The sequence below is a fragment of the Dinoponera quadriceps genome, unplaced genomic scaffold, assembly GCF_001313825.1.
Source record: "Dinoponera quadriceps isolate SergipeBrazil2010 unplaced genomic scaffold, ASM131382v1 scaffold1395, whole genome shotgun sequence".
Lineage (NCBI taxonomy): Eukaryota > Metazoa > Arthropoda > Insecta > Hymenoptera > Formicidae > Dinoponera > Dinoponera quadriceps.
This window is the reverse complement of record NW_014556488.1, coordinates 1318669-1331251: the sequence shown is the minus strand read 5'-3', so window position 1 is coordinate 1331251 and position 12583 is coordinate 1318669. Positions and strand designations below refer to the sequence as shown.

At 45.6% G+C, this 12583-nt stretch overlaps 2 protein-coding genes and 1 long non-coding RNA gene across 5 annotated transcripts; 2 read left to right on the top strand and 1 right to left on the bottom strand.

The window, feature by feature from the left end:
* Positions 1–842: 842 nt before the first annotated feature.
* Positions 843–5301, bottom strand: LOC106747768 (cat eye syndrome critical region protein 5 homolog). The gene is made up of 3 exons (XM_014625652.1): positions 5201–5301; positions 3831–4645; positions 843–3273 (listed from the first exon to the last, which is right to left on the bottom strand). The coding sequence occupies exons 1-3, from the start codon at positions 5255–5257 to the stop codon at positions 2961–2963; spliced, it is 1185 nt and encodes a 394-aa protein (XP_014481138.1). The 5' UTR covers positions 5258–5301; the 3' UTR covers positions 843–2960.
* Positions 4658–6038, top strand: LOC106747769. Of its 3 annotated transcripts, none has more exons than XR_001374683.1 (3): positions 4658–5162; positions 5295–5724; positions 5951–6038. It is a non-coding gene; the product is annotated as an uncharacterized LOC106747769 (long non-coding RNA). The 3 variants fall into 3 exon arrangements; XR_001374681.1 differs by having other exon boundaries at positions 5295–5736; positions 5942–6033; XR_001374682.1 differs by having other exon boundaries at positions 5295–5736; positions 5951–5993.
* A 1192-nt stretch (positions 6039–7230) lies between these two features.
* On the top strand, positions 7231–10862 carry LOC106747766 (eukaryotic translation initiation factor 2D). Its single transcript, XM_014625651.1, has 9 exons — positions 7231–7394; positions 7730–8117; positions 8218–8550; positions 8622–8957; positions 9021–9163; positions 9256–9336; positions 9421–9625; positions 9913–10081; positions 10178–10862. The coding sequence occupies exons 1-9, from the start codon at positions 7339–7341 to the stop codon at positions 10255–10257; spliced, it is 1791 nt and encodes a 596-aa protein (XP_014481137.1). The 5' UTR covers positions 7231–7338; the 3' UTR covers positions 10258–10862.
* Positions 10863–12583: the final 1721 nt, after the last annotated feature.

Below are 12583 nucleotides of genomic sequence, written 5' to 3'. Positions count from 1 at the left end.
CGCGACGAGTGCTTCGGCCGAGTTTCTCACTGTGCGTTGCAGGCTCGAAGCTGAAATTTCTCGGGAATTATACGGGGTGTTAATGCGTTAAATTAACCGTCGTGGCTTTTGACCGAATTTTACGCCGGGGACGCCTGGCGGACGCGCCAACTTGCTTGAGGGCTCTCTCTCTCTCTCTCTCTCTCTCTCTCATTTGGCACACGTTGCGCAGACGCTCGAACTGTTCCCAGACTGATTGCAATCGAATTATTTAATCGAACGTTTGACGGCTCAACTCAAGGGTCATGAGACTCAGCCGTCGTGTTTCGCTCGGCATAAGTAATCATGCATTGCAGTTCATGAGATGCCGTGCGCCGTGATTTCCATGATTTTTCATTCGTACCTCTCATTCTGTTCCGTTGTGGATGGATAAAACGGGACGATCACGGCGTTCAAATGTTACGGAATAAAATTCTACCACACAAATTCGCCATAGTTGTGCGAAAAGGATCCGACCCACATGGAGTTCGTTTCGAGAGAAATGAAGATGAAGATTTTATACGTGATTTAAAAAGTATGAATAGCACTGAGGTTCTTCACGATCGTTCGGAAAATCAAACGTGGTTCATTTTCCCCCTCTTTAAGGGTGCTCGTTGACAAGCTTAACCCTTAAAAAATGGACGAAAAACTAGTATAAAATAGCACAACCGGTAAGAAAATAAAAACTGTTTTCTAATTAATTCTAGGCGCTCATAAGACTTGGATCTTTCGTTTTACGCAGAAAGACGTATAGACTGCCTGCTGGTAACAAAACTTCAAAAATCGATTTTGNGGGGGGGGAGGACGATGGAAATCGCCGGACGTAAAATGAAATTGAGCATGCAGTTTATTAAAATAAATTCTAATTTTCGCCCGTAAAAGTCCGCAGACGCTTCTACATTTCAGACGAACTCTACAGATGTCATAAGTTAGGAGAGGACACACAGTGTCGGTATTGCCCTCGGTAAAACGCGGCGTTTCCCACACACTTGTAAATATATGCGCGCGCGCGCGCACGCGCGCGTGTGTGTGTGTGTGAAACAACTGCCATTGGTGTGTACGCGCGTGTGTGTCACTCTCTCGCTATCCACTAGGTGTTGCTGGCTGACGGAGCTTACTGAGCCGACGTCAGAGAGCTTTATTTGCATGTGATGCTTCATTGCAGCTGCGATCGTCGCGCGAGCGAACGACATAAGCCGGTTTGAGAGCCACGACGTTCGTCTAGTTCTACTCTTAGGGTGGTCAGTCTTCGTCCCGACTGGCGTCAGTCGGCGTGCGTCGCTCCTCGGTGTTGCACGTGGTGCGACGTGGTCGATCGCACCGTGTCGAGAGCTTGAGCGGTGAGGGTGAGTAAAAAACCAAGTATAATGTGCGCTTTCACTTGCTGCTGTGAGGCAGCACGCGCTTCTACACGACGGCATTTCTTCAAGTGAAGTGCGACCCTTTGTAAAGCTCTCCTCTTGACTCTCTTCTAATAGCGAGAACGCCGAAGAATTCTCGGCTGTAAAGTCGCACGCGTCGCGACACCGAGTGGCGAATAATCGGCTAAGAGAAAACGACGAAAAGTCGCGTGCGCTGATGAGCGAATTTCCGATATATGTATATATATATATATAATTATAAAATTATAATTGTAAACTGTTACTATCGAGGAATATTTCTTCACAAGACGATAGCTGCTGGCAAAATGAAGTGACAACCCGACAGTGACCGTCGAAGTGTTAAGCCGGACAGTCTCCCGGAGTTTCATCGAGAATCGCGGCTCGCTCGTCGCAGCAACACCCGGAAAAAGGAGAGAGAAACAGAAACCTCGATATAATATTGTATTCAGTGTATTCGACCAACGAACTGTATTTCAAGACTAGACCTGACTACTGCGCGGGCGCGATCCACACCGGCCGCGCCAGGTATGGACCGCGCCCTCGACGTTGTGTTCGCGAGTACGCTCACGAGTGGCTCACGCGAAAGCGATCGTGTTATCGATAGTCTTACGTCTATGTAACTATCCACTAGACAAGCACACTTTACGTATCACCTATATATATATATATGCGTGTTGTGTGTACCGCTTGCGTTGCTCCTTTGACTATAAAGCAAGGCGCGCTTCGACAGACAGCACAGCAGCGTCATCTTTTGCGTGTAGTAGAAAACACGTAGAATTCGAGTCGACTCGGTGGCTCCACCTGTTGCTCGTTCGGTCAATCAGAGATGACGAGCGTCGTGTCGCTGAATAAAACTGACTTGATGAAATCACTGCAGAACGGAGTCTCGGCGGTTCACCCGACAGCCGTGAAACGTATTGAAACCCATCTTACGAGTCCTCTTTACATATACATTTACATTTATCATCTCTCTCTCTCTTTCTCCCTCTATTTCGGCATATATATACAATGATGCGACGATATATTTCGTTTCCTTCAAAAGATCGCTCTATTTGTATACGATATAAATTAACACGAGTCTCGCGAGATTAACGCGACCTCCGCAAGCTCGTAACGTTCTCGTTCTCGACTCTTTCAGTTTTCATATTATGCCTCTTGTTTATCTCCTCACGATAACAACCGTATTGGATTGCAATTCTTCTCGTCGATCGACGAGTTGGTCGCACCTGAAGACGCGTGACGATTCTTGGTGGCAAGTGTTCGGTATCCTAAGAATCTTGTTAGGAGACGAAAAGACATGATAAGATGAGCAAACTAAAATATTGTGCTTTCTCGCGTTATAGCCTCTCTCCTGCTATTACTCTCCGTCACCCCGCTTTGGAACGTCGTTTGTTGTGGCAATGTCTAGCGCTCTAAAGGATTATTCGCTATAATAATACTCACGTCACTTATTCTCTCTCTCTCTCTCTTTCTCTCTCTCTCTCTTTCTTTGTCTGTCTTTCCGGCGACGTAAGGATGTGAACACGCCAAGGCTAGAGGTATCTTACTACACGCTCGAATTCACTCGAACTTCTCCTCCTTGAACGCGAGATTGATCGCTTGCCCGACATCCTTGACGATGAACGCCGGCTTGCATAGGCCGTCCTCGACCGGCAGGAAGTCTCTGGGACTGTGGTCGGGTATAAACTTGGAGTCTCGCTGATGCACGCCGGTCTCGACTAAGATACTGATGCAGGCCTTCGCACTGGGAGACTTCATGTTCTTCCCCAGCAGTTTCTCGAGGCTGCGGGACCTAGTGCCTTCTCCGGACTCGTAGCGGGATAAGTACTTGTCGTACAAGTTCGCGCCGAACACGTCCGTGTTGATGTTGTCGCTGCAAAAAGGAGGACATTTTAATTAGAAGAGAAATTGCGGGGAGAGATTCTGATTAGAGAAAATTTAATTCAGGAAAATTTGATCGAAGAACATTCAATTGTAAAGGGAATTTAATTAAAATAAATGTTAATTTAAGGGAAAAATCAGACGATTTTTCCTCAAGTCCTCCCGGATTAAGGATATTGTGATGTCGACGTGTTAGGTACAAAAATATATCTTGAATATGTCTTTTGTTAATACACAGGACGAAGCAATAATTATTATTACTTTGAATATCTTCGAAACTACGAGTGTAAGAGGAAAATGTATCTGACAGAAATTACATGGCATAGAAGCGGTCGTCTTATAATAGTAATGCTTTTTTCTAGATGCAGTAGCTTAAAAAATCTGAAGGTCACTTTTGTTTTTATTTTTAATAGAATCATAGTTTTATTTTTACTTTAACAAATCGACTCTAGCATTCATTCTTGCGTATGAAACTTATTCTCATAATTCCGAAAGTATTCAAGGCGGCAATGGTGATTGCCTCACCCTGTGTATCACTCGACTACGCACCCGATCGCGTAGATCGTATCGACGTTCTCGATGCCGATGCTCCGGGCGTGATTGACGAGCATGCGGTTCGCGTGGTAATATGTAATCTCACTAGGTTTGCCGACTAGAGCGGAATACGTGATGTCCTTGCCGGTGACCTTGCGGTACAGGCTCTCGAGACACAAGAGGAAGGCGCCGTGGCCGTATCTGGGGATCGGCGCCTCGGACACCCACAGCAGATCCATGTTGCACGCCAACACTGGAATGTGCGGGTAAGGAATAGCTGCGGACAGACCCGTCGGCATTCCGTTCGTGACTAAGAGGTCCACCATCAGCTGCAACGGCGTTTCCCAGTTGACCGGCTCGCTCAGCAGCACGATACCCTCGATCCTCGGGAAGTTCGGGTCGACCGGTCCGCATATCGGATTCCGCTTCTTCACGTTCACGTAGTCCAAGCACGGAAAGTTCCTCGCCAATTCATCCACCGTGACGGTCTTGTTGAAGCCCAGCTCCCGGGCGATCTCCGTGATCGGGCCTTGGCCGGAGATCAGCACCTGCTTGTCGTGCAGGTAGTCGAACATCTGCAACGGCGTGTGCGCAAGCACGACCTGCGACTCGGCGACCTCGAAGCCGATCCATTCCGACAGGTTGGCCGCTTTCTGACTGCACAGCGAGTTGCCGCTGTTGGTGACGAACAAAGTGGGCACGCGGAACTTGCCGTTGTCCCCTTGAAGCCGCTTGAAGGACTCTCTCACCGGCTGTAACACCTTCTTACCGCGCACTATCACCCCGTCGATGTCGAAGAGCAGCCCGAATCTCGGCTTTGTGCTTAAGTGCTGCGAAAGATATGCTACTTTAGTTTATTATTTCATTCGAACACTTCCGATAAAGGCTTGAAATTAATGACAAACAGAGAAAGAGAGAGAGGCTTGTAATTTCATATTTATGACAATGGAGCATGTATACTCATAATGTCAATCGACAGCTAAAGATCTTTGCCTTTTTAAATAGGACATGTATTTCGCAAGTATCTGAAAGCATATCTCAAATTTTATTATATCGATCAAAAGTCCACAGTGTTGCACCATCACGGATACACGTATATATCGCGTGCATAAAATGTGCAAACTAAAAATAATGCGTCTTACGACAAAGCGAGTTATGAAATCCTCGGGCGGATTATGTAAAATACACACAACAATAACACACAGTGGCAGCGTATACCGACACGATATAGCGCACGTTCTCGGTATGGTAGGCGTGGACGATAACAAAAGAAGCGAAAATGAACGGTCATGAACGAAGGAAGAAGCATGCAATGACGAGATCGGGATCGTTGCGAAATTACTAAGGGTAAGTTAAAAGGGTGAGACGTGCGGCGGGGAACTCACTCTGATTCCGGTGAACTTCGCGACGTCCAGTCGCAGTAAGATCTTTGCGATCGCCATTTGTTTTTTTTTTAAATTTTGTTCTTTATTTTTTCAGTCAGGCGAGCGACCAGGCGACGACGTGCGCGTGATGCAACCTCAAAACGCTCGCGTGCCGCCCGTCTTGGCCCGATTATGCATAATGCCGCGAGTCGAGGTTATGTGCGAGCCGCGCGGCATACATTCACCTTACTATTCTCACGTGCCGTAAGAGGCCACGACGGCACGACCGCAACATTTCAACTCAACAGGGGCTGTGAAAACAGTTTATTTATAACTTGCAGCTGAAATATAAATAATCCTGAATATTAACGAAGAGATGTAAAAAGTGTAACGAATGAAGGGGTAAATGGATGTGTATCGAAATGGAAAAAGAACGATCCCTTCCCGCGGAGCACGAAAATCAGGCGAAACTCAACAGGCCGGAACTTCCGTAAAAATAATTACAACGAGGTGGTCCAAGAAGCATTTTATAGCTTGGAGTTTTTGTAAATATGTTTGTAAATATGAAATTTATTTATTTTTTATGCTACGAGAGTATAAATCGAGACCTGTTAAATGTCGACATTTTTGATGAAGTTTGTCGAATTATACTGCACGAACAGAAAATGTGTATACAAATGACGTTTACACTTAATTGAAAGTGCAAATCTTCTCCTTTGATTTGCGCGCCAACGTATTGTAATGTAATGTTTCTTTTTTGAGTTATTTCAGGTTGAAACAAAACGCGTCCTTTCGGCTTTGATCGCTTGCAGAAGAGGAACGAATGGATGTATAAAGTTCGTTAACAAATGAATAGAAAGCCAAAAGTCTCCTTTCGAAAAAGCATGTATTAAATTTTTGATATAAATATTTTCCCTAAGTAAAACACTAACTCGAAGATGAGGTTGAAAATTGCACGGTCATTTCTCATTTAACTCAATATATTTTAGCAGAAAATGCCAGCAAAATTATGACATTAATATGCTGAAAAACTAGAGATTTCAATCTAAAAAATGCCTTCGGAATCATCGTGATAGAGTCATTTTTATCGAAGTTACAGCCGGTTCAATTTTGCCTATTATTCAGAATAGAATAAAGGACGACCGCATCGTCATTGAGTTATACTACTTCGAATTTGAAATTTTCTGATTCATTATTGAGTTGTATCACACGCATTTTTCTTCATATTGAAAAGTGGCGGCACGTAGCGGAGACTTTGGATCTAATTTACAAAAATAACGGGTCTAAACCAGGGGTGTTCAGCTTTTAGACCCGTTATTTTTGGAAATTAGTTCCAAAGTCTCCGCTACAAGCCGCCACTTTCCATACCGAAGATTCGAAATCGTAGTACAACTCAACGATGAATCAGACATCCTTCTATTCTGAATGATAGGTAAAATTTAGCAGGCCGTAAATTCGGCAAAAATAACAATATCGAAATCATTCGGGAAGCATTTTGCAGCATGTAATCTCTAGTTTTTAATCATATCAGTATCATGATTTTGCCGCCATTTACTTACATGAAATAATTTAACAAATGCCTTTCGAAAAGGAGACTTTCAGCTTCCTACTCATTTGTTAACGAACTTTGTACATCGATTCGTTCTTCTTCTACAAGCGAGCAAAGCCGAAAAGACGCTTTTTGTTTTAATCTGAAATAACTCGGTGAAAAAAAATCGTATCGCAATGTACTCGCATGCAAATTAAAGGAGAAAACTTTCGCTTTCGAATAGTGTAAACAGCTATTATGTACAATTTTTTCTTCAAGTGGCACAACTCGACAAACTTCATAAAAAACTTTTAACTGATCTCGACTTATGCTTGTGTAGCACTGTAAAAAATAAATAAATAAATAAATAAAAATAAATAAAAAATAAATACATTTTATATTCATAAAAATTTCTGTAAACTAAAGACTTTAAGCTGTAAAATACTTCCTGGACCATCTTGTCGTCATTATTTTTACGGAAGTTGCAGCCAATCGAATTTAGTGTATTTTAATCCAAACATATAATGGCAGTGTAGCCAAAATAACGAAACTGATAGTTGACACAACGTCGCATGTTAGGTTAGCCTCGAAGTTGTTAGCTCGCCGCCCTGAAAGTTTTTTTCTAGCTGAAATGTTTATCAAGCCATTCAAAGTCAAGTCTAATAATCAACTGAAAGGAACCGAGAGGTTTGTGCATTTTTCCACGCAGCTCGGCGATTTCCAATGCGGTGCATCTCATAGATTAGTCTGAAAGGTTATGAAAGGTTATATCTACCTGTCAAACAGATGTCTTTTTTTTCGTGATATCACACACGTCATTGCCGACTCGAAATATAAATAATAAATCGTCGGAAAATAAAGACGGATTCTGAGAAGTTTAATTACGACAAATGTACTTCTTCTCTAAATATATTTTTTATGCTTGTTATATATAAATAGTACAGATTACAATATACATAAAGATAATAAAAACTCGCGAATTATGTCACATTTAACACGGCTCATTGCATCTCATCTTACAGGAAGAAATTATGCGAGGAAGTGCTCGCGGCTTACCCGAGTTTGTCGGACGACGAGATCCAATCGCTGTTACCTAAGAAAGAATCCATCAGTGTCATGAAGATAGTAACACACGGCGGACACATGGCCAAATTATACTGCGTGGCTAAGATACCTATGTTCTTCCAATTGGATTCCCAGAACACTATATTGTTCCCAACAATTTACACACTGTGGCATCATCCGTGTTTACTGAAGATCTTCACTACACGCCTACCGGTCGTATCCAGGCTAGCGGGTGGGGCTGATCTGATGTTGCCTGGATTAGTCCTGAAAGAGCCATTGACCTTTTACACTTTCGGCAAACTGTCCAAGGGCACCCCTGTATCGGTCAACACAGAAGAGAATAAGGTTTTTCTCTTTTTTCCTTTTACTGTGGGTTATTATAGATTTTTTTTTTCTTCATAGATCATCAACTCATGGCAATCACAAAGAAGGGCTTCTTTTACAGGCTTCGGTCGCTGTCGGCGTCACCGCGCTTTCCAGCGACGACATGTACATGGCTGCCGGTCGCGGCAAGTGTGTGGAGGTTTACCATGTGATGGGCGATACTCTTTGCCAATTGGGCAAGCCGCCTCTGAGACCGGATCTAGGACCACCGTATGCTGAGGATTCTGTCGACACCTCGGAAAGTACCGAGTCGAACGACGATCAGCAGACTGACGTAGATCAGGCTGAAGTAGCTGAAGTAGTTGAAATATTGCCAAATAACTTGAATCAACTGGAGATCGACGAGAATGCGAGGGAAGTAGTCGTGGATGAGTCTGGTACTTCGGAGACGGAGGTACGGGTGACTTTATTCGCGTGTGATTCTAACAGATCGCACATATTGCTACGTATTTCCGTCTGACCTAGGAGGGCACGGAGGACGTGGAGGATGAGAAGACGGAAGAAGAGGCGCAAAGCCCGGACGAGCCGGAGGTAGCGCTCGACCCGGTTCAGGAGATGGACGGCTTGCTGGAGTATTGTTTCCTGAAGGCGTGCAAAACGTCGATAAAGTCGAGCGAGCTGCCGATGTTGTCATCCAGCTTCTTCAAGAATCACCTGCTGGCCGCCTGTCCGCCGGGTAAGAACGTCGACGTGAAGAAGTCCCGGTATAAAAAGCTGTCGGTCTTCTTGGCGGAGATGAAGGCGAAGGGAATCATCAATACATCTGTGACGAAAGGCGTGGAGACTTTGCTGTCGATCAAGGTAAGTGTACAACGCGCTGTCGCGGACAGATCGGAGATCTCTCGTTCCCCATGCTCGTTTCAGTTCGACCATCCGCTCGTGAGGCAGCTGGTCGTCACGGAAGAACGAGCCGCGGCTGAGCCGGTGATCTCCAACAGCGCCGTCGTCTCGGAATGCTACCGTGTGACCGCCGACGTCCTGCCGGTCCTGTCGAAATTCGGATACGAGTGAGTACGAGCAGCGACGACGACCGCAAGGAAGGACGATTATTCCTCTTCTGTGCGGAGGCAGTCGATTATATACGGTGATGTGATTGCAGAAAGGGCGACGTGATGAAGAGGGCCGAGATCAGGAAGTGCTTCACCGAGTACGTGAAGGCGGAGGACCTGCAGAATGGAAAGTAAGGCCGCGGGAAGGCTCGATGTAGCGCGATTAGTCCGTTAATATCTCATTACCGACCGACACGATTCTTGCAATGTTGCAGAACGTTGAAGCTGAACCCCCAGCTGGCTGGGATTATGCGCACCAAGGTGCACCAGGAGACGGTGACGATGGAGGACGGGATCAACAAGTTCATCGGCCGTATGACGCACATGCACGAGGTCACGCTTGCGGGCAACACCTTGCTGCACACGGGGAAGCTCGAGCCGATCGACATGAGGGTGGTGGTGCGATCGGGCGGCAAGAAGGTGAGGACCGATGACGTCTGAGTCGTCGTATTGATAGTCGTTACTCGGAACTTGTTTCTGGCGCGATAGGACCTTGGTAGAGACCTGTCTTGTTTTTGTTCATGAAATATTGTCTTAAAATGACAAATCAGCCATTCTGCCATGGTTCGCAGTCAGATTCGAGTTTCACGTGGATTTTTGCCGGTTGCTATTGCAATTATGTCTCGTGAGTAACGACTATTAATACGGGTCTGAGACAATGAGAAGTCGTTTGGGTATCTTGAGCGGCATCTCGGTGTGAACCGTAGGTGACTCTGGTCAACAACCTGGAGACGTTCGGGATCAACTCGAAGGAGTTCAGCAAGGAATGCCAAAGCATCGGCGCGAGCGCGACCATCACCGACGACCCCGGCAAGAAGACCCCCAGCGTTCTCGTGCAGGGCAATCAGATTTTATACGTGCACAAACTGCTCACAGGTGAGCCGACCTGAGGATTCGGTTTTAATTCTGCGACAATATGGCGGTGGTGCGTGCGTTGGTTTGATTTTCTGTGTGTTTGATTGTCGCCCGCAGAGAAATACCAAATCAAAAAGAATTACATCAGAGGCTTGGAGTTCGCCCCGAAGAAGCAGAACTTCTCGCATAAGAAGTAGACGGCGAGGAAGCCCTCAGTCCCGTGAGGAAGTGGAATTTTCTTCTCGAGGAGAGAGTGTCGTCGCACACGAGAGGCGGCGATCAACACGCGCCTCCTCCATTCTTCTCCCGTAGTATCTACTCCGCGAAGCTGCGATTATCCTAGCCGAACGTCAACGATAAATCGTTGCCGTCATTCGTTCCTTTCAGTCGTTGCATCGGACTTTTCCCACGGAAGAATTCATTTCTACGTCGGTATCCTGCCGTATATCACGTGTTGCGAGGACGGATTTTATCAAGACTTTCCTGAAGGGACGCTGCCATTATGCCGATGTATCGTCGCGAAATAGAAGACGTGTTTTCTAATTTCTAATGTATGTTGAAGCGAAACGAAGGGCACGACGTCTTCTACCTTCTAGGGCTGCGTTCGAGAACTTCACTCAACATGTAGAATCGCATTTAATTAACCAACTACGATAAAGAAATCCCTTTTGTTCTTGATTAGTCAGTTAAATGCTATCCGTCGAGTAACATTTCTCAGCGCAGTCCGGGAGGTAGGCAAATGTTACGAATAATTATGAAATAAAAAAACAAATTCACGAGCAATCACGGATTATTAACCGAATTCATTGTCCAATTATCCCCATGTTACCTCTTTCGATCTTGCGATGCGACCACGAAAAGGCTGAAACACTTCTATCCTGATTGGTTTCGCAACGCATCTCGTGTCCAGTGAGAGGATTTGTTTTTCAGTCATTTTCCAGCAGATACGTTTTCCTGTTGCACACGAGATACGTTGCGAGATTCATCGGGAAGAAATCGTTGCAACCATTTTGTTACTGAGACGATACTGTGAGAAATCTGGAAGAAGAGAATGATCGATACGCAAGAAACGGGTTGCGGCAGTTCGTGTCATACACGAGGAACGACAGGCGATCGAAGTTTGTTAATATAATTTATTGTATATCGAGGTTTCAACATGGAAAAGTACAAATATTGCAATATAGAGCTCACGAGCTCTTCTCGGGTGGGAGGGAGGGAGGGAGGAAGAAAGGAAGGCGGGAGGGGCAAGGGGGTTAGGGGTTCGATAGCACTGGAGGGAGAGGCGACGCACGTAAAAGGGACGTATTTTTGCATTTTTTTTTTCACTTTTGCGGGTTACGGGGATGCTGCGTTCGAAAAAACCGAGAGCGAAACGCGCGTATACGTGTATATGCATATGTATATAATATATATATAATCATATTTTTCACATATAATATTTATATATCTTTATATCGCATTTTTTTTCTTCTGCCTTAGACTTTCTCTCTCTCTCTTTCTCTCTCTCTCTCTCTCTCTCACTCTCACTCTCTCCCGTTTTCTCATTCTCTCACACTCTTTCACTCTCACACATTCTCTCCCTCTCTCCCGCTCTCTCTCTCTCCTTCTCTCTCTCTCTCTCTCTCTCTTTTTCTTCCTTTTCGTTTTGTTTTCTTCGAAACGACAGGATACCGACGAACGCCACGGGAAGCGCGAAGACATCCGTCGGTGTTGCCTCTCCTTCTCTCTCTCTCTCTCTCTCACTCTCTCTCTCTCTCTCTCTCTTTTTTATTTTGTTGCTCGGATAAAAGGAATGTTCCCTCCTCTCCACGGCCCCCCGTATATATTTAATATTCGTTTTGTTCCTCGTGTTATCTCGTGTTTTTTTTTGTTCTATTACACCTGCGTTACGCACGTGTGCGTCACGGAGCATCGCGTTGCGACGCGACGTAACGCATTCGTGTCTCATAACATTAATTATTCTCTCTCTCTCTCTCTCTTTCTCCCTTTTCCCCCTTTCCAGATCTCTCACTCACTCGCATCATCATTATTATCGTCGCCAGCGTTATCACTTCATTCGTCTCGCACCTTATCCTATTATAACGCACCTCGACACCCCGTGGTCATAGGCGACCGACCCGATCGAGACACAGCGATCTCCTCCGCGCGAGTCGTCGATCACGGAGAGCCGACGACACGGAAAAATTCGTCTAAATTCGTCGATTATAAGCCTGAAACGCGTTTTATTCGTGGGCCAGCCTTACATCAGTCAGTCTTTGCAGTCTTTACGTTTACATCGCGACACCGAGCGCTCCCGATGCTCGTTCTATCTTCGCGCGATTCTCGTTGTTAACGGGATACCGGGGATACCGAAACCCGCGAGGTCGCGGGTCAGATCGCTGCGAATCGATCGCCGGGTCGAGACGATTTCTCCATCATTTACGCCTGCGGAGGTAATCTTCGCATTCTCCCTGTCCCTCTTCCTCACGCCCCTATTTTACAACGCTTCTTTGCTTCTTTCCTATCACATCCTCTCGCGAACAC

Coding starts and splice junctions, on each gene's coding strand:
- LOC106747768 (XM_014625652.1), bottom strand. CDS start 5,257: ATGGCGATCGCAAAGATCTTACTGCGACTGGACGTCGCGAAGTTCACC. Junction 4,646..5,200: donor CGAAGTTCACCGGAATCAGA/GTGAGTTCCCCG, acceptor TATCTTTCGCAG/CACTTAAGCACAAAGCCGAG. Junction 3,274..3,830: donor GATACGATCTACGCGATCGG/GTGCGTAGTCGA, acceptor TCCTTTTTGCAG/CGACAACATCAACACGGACG.
- LOC106747766 (XM_014625651.1), top strand. CDS start 7,339: ATGTTTATCAAGCCATTCAAAGTCAAGTCTAATAATCAACTGAAAGGA. Junction 9,337..9,420: donor GAGGACCTGCAGAATGGAAA/GTAAGGCCGCGG, acceptor GCAATGTTGCAG/AACGTTGAAGCTGAACCCCC. Junction 9,626..9,912: donor TGCGATCGGGCGGCAAGAAG/GTGAGGACCGAT, acceptor TGTGAACCGTAG/GTGACTCTGGTCAACAACCT.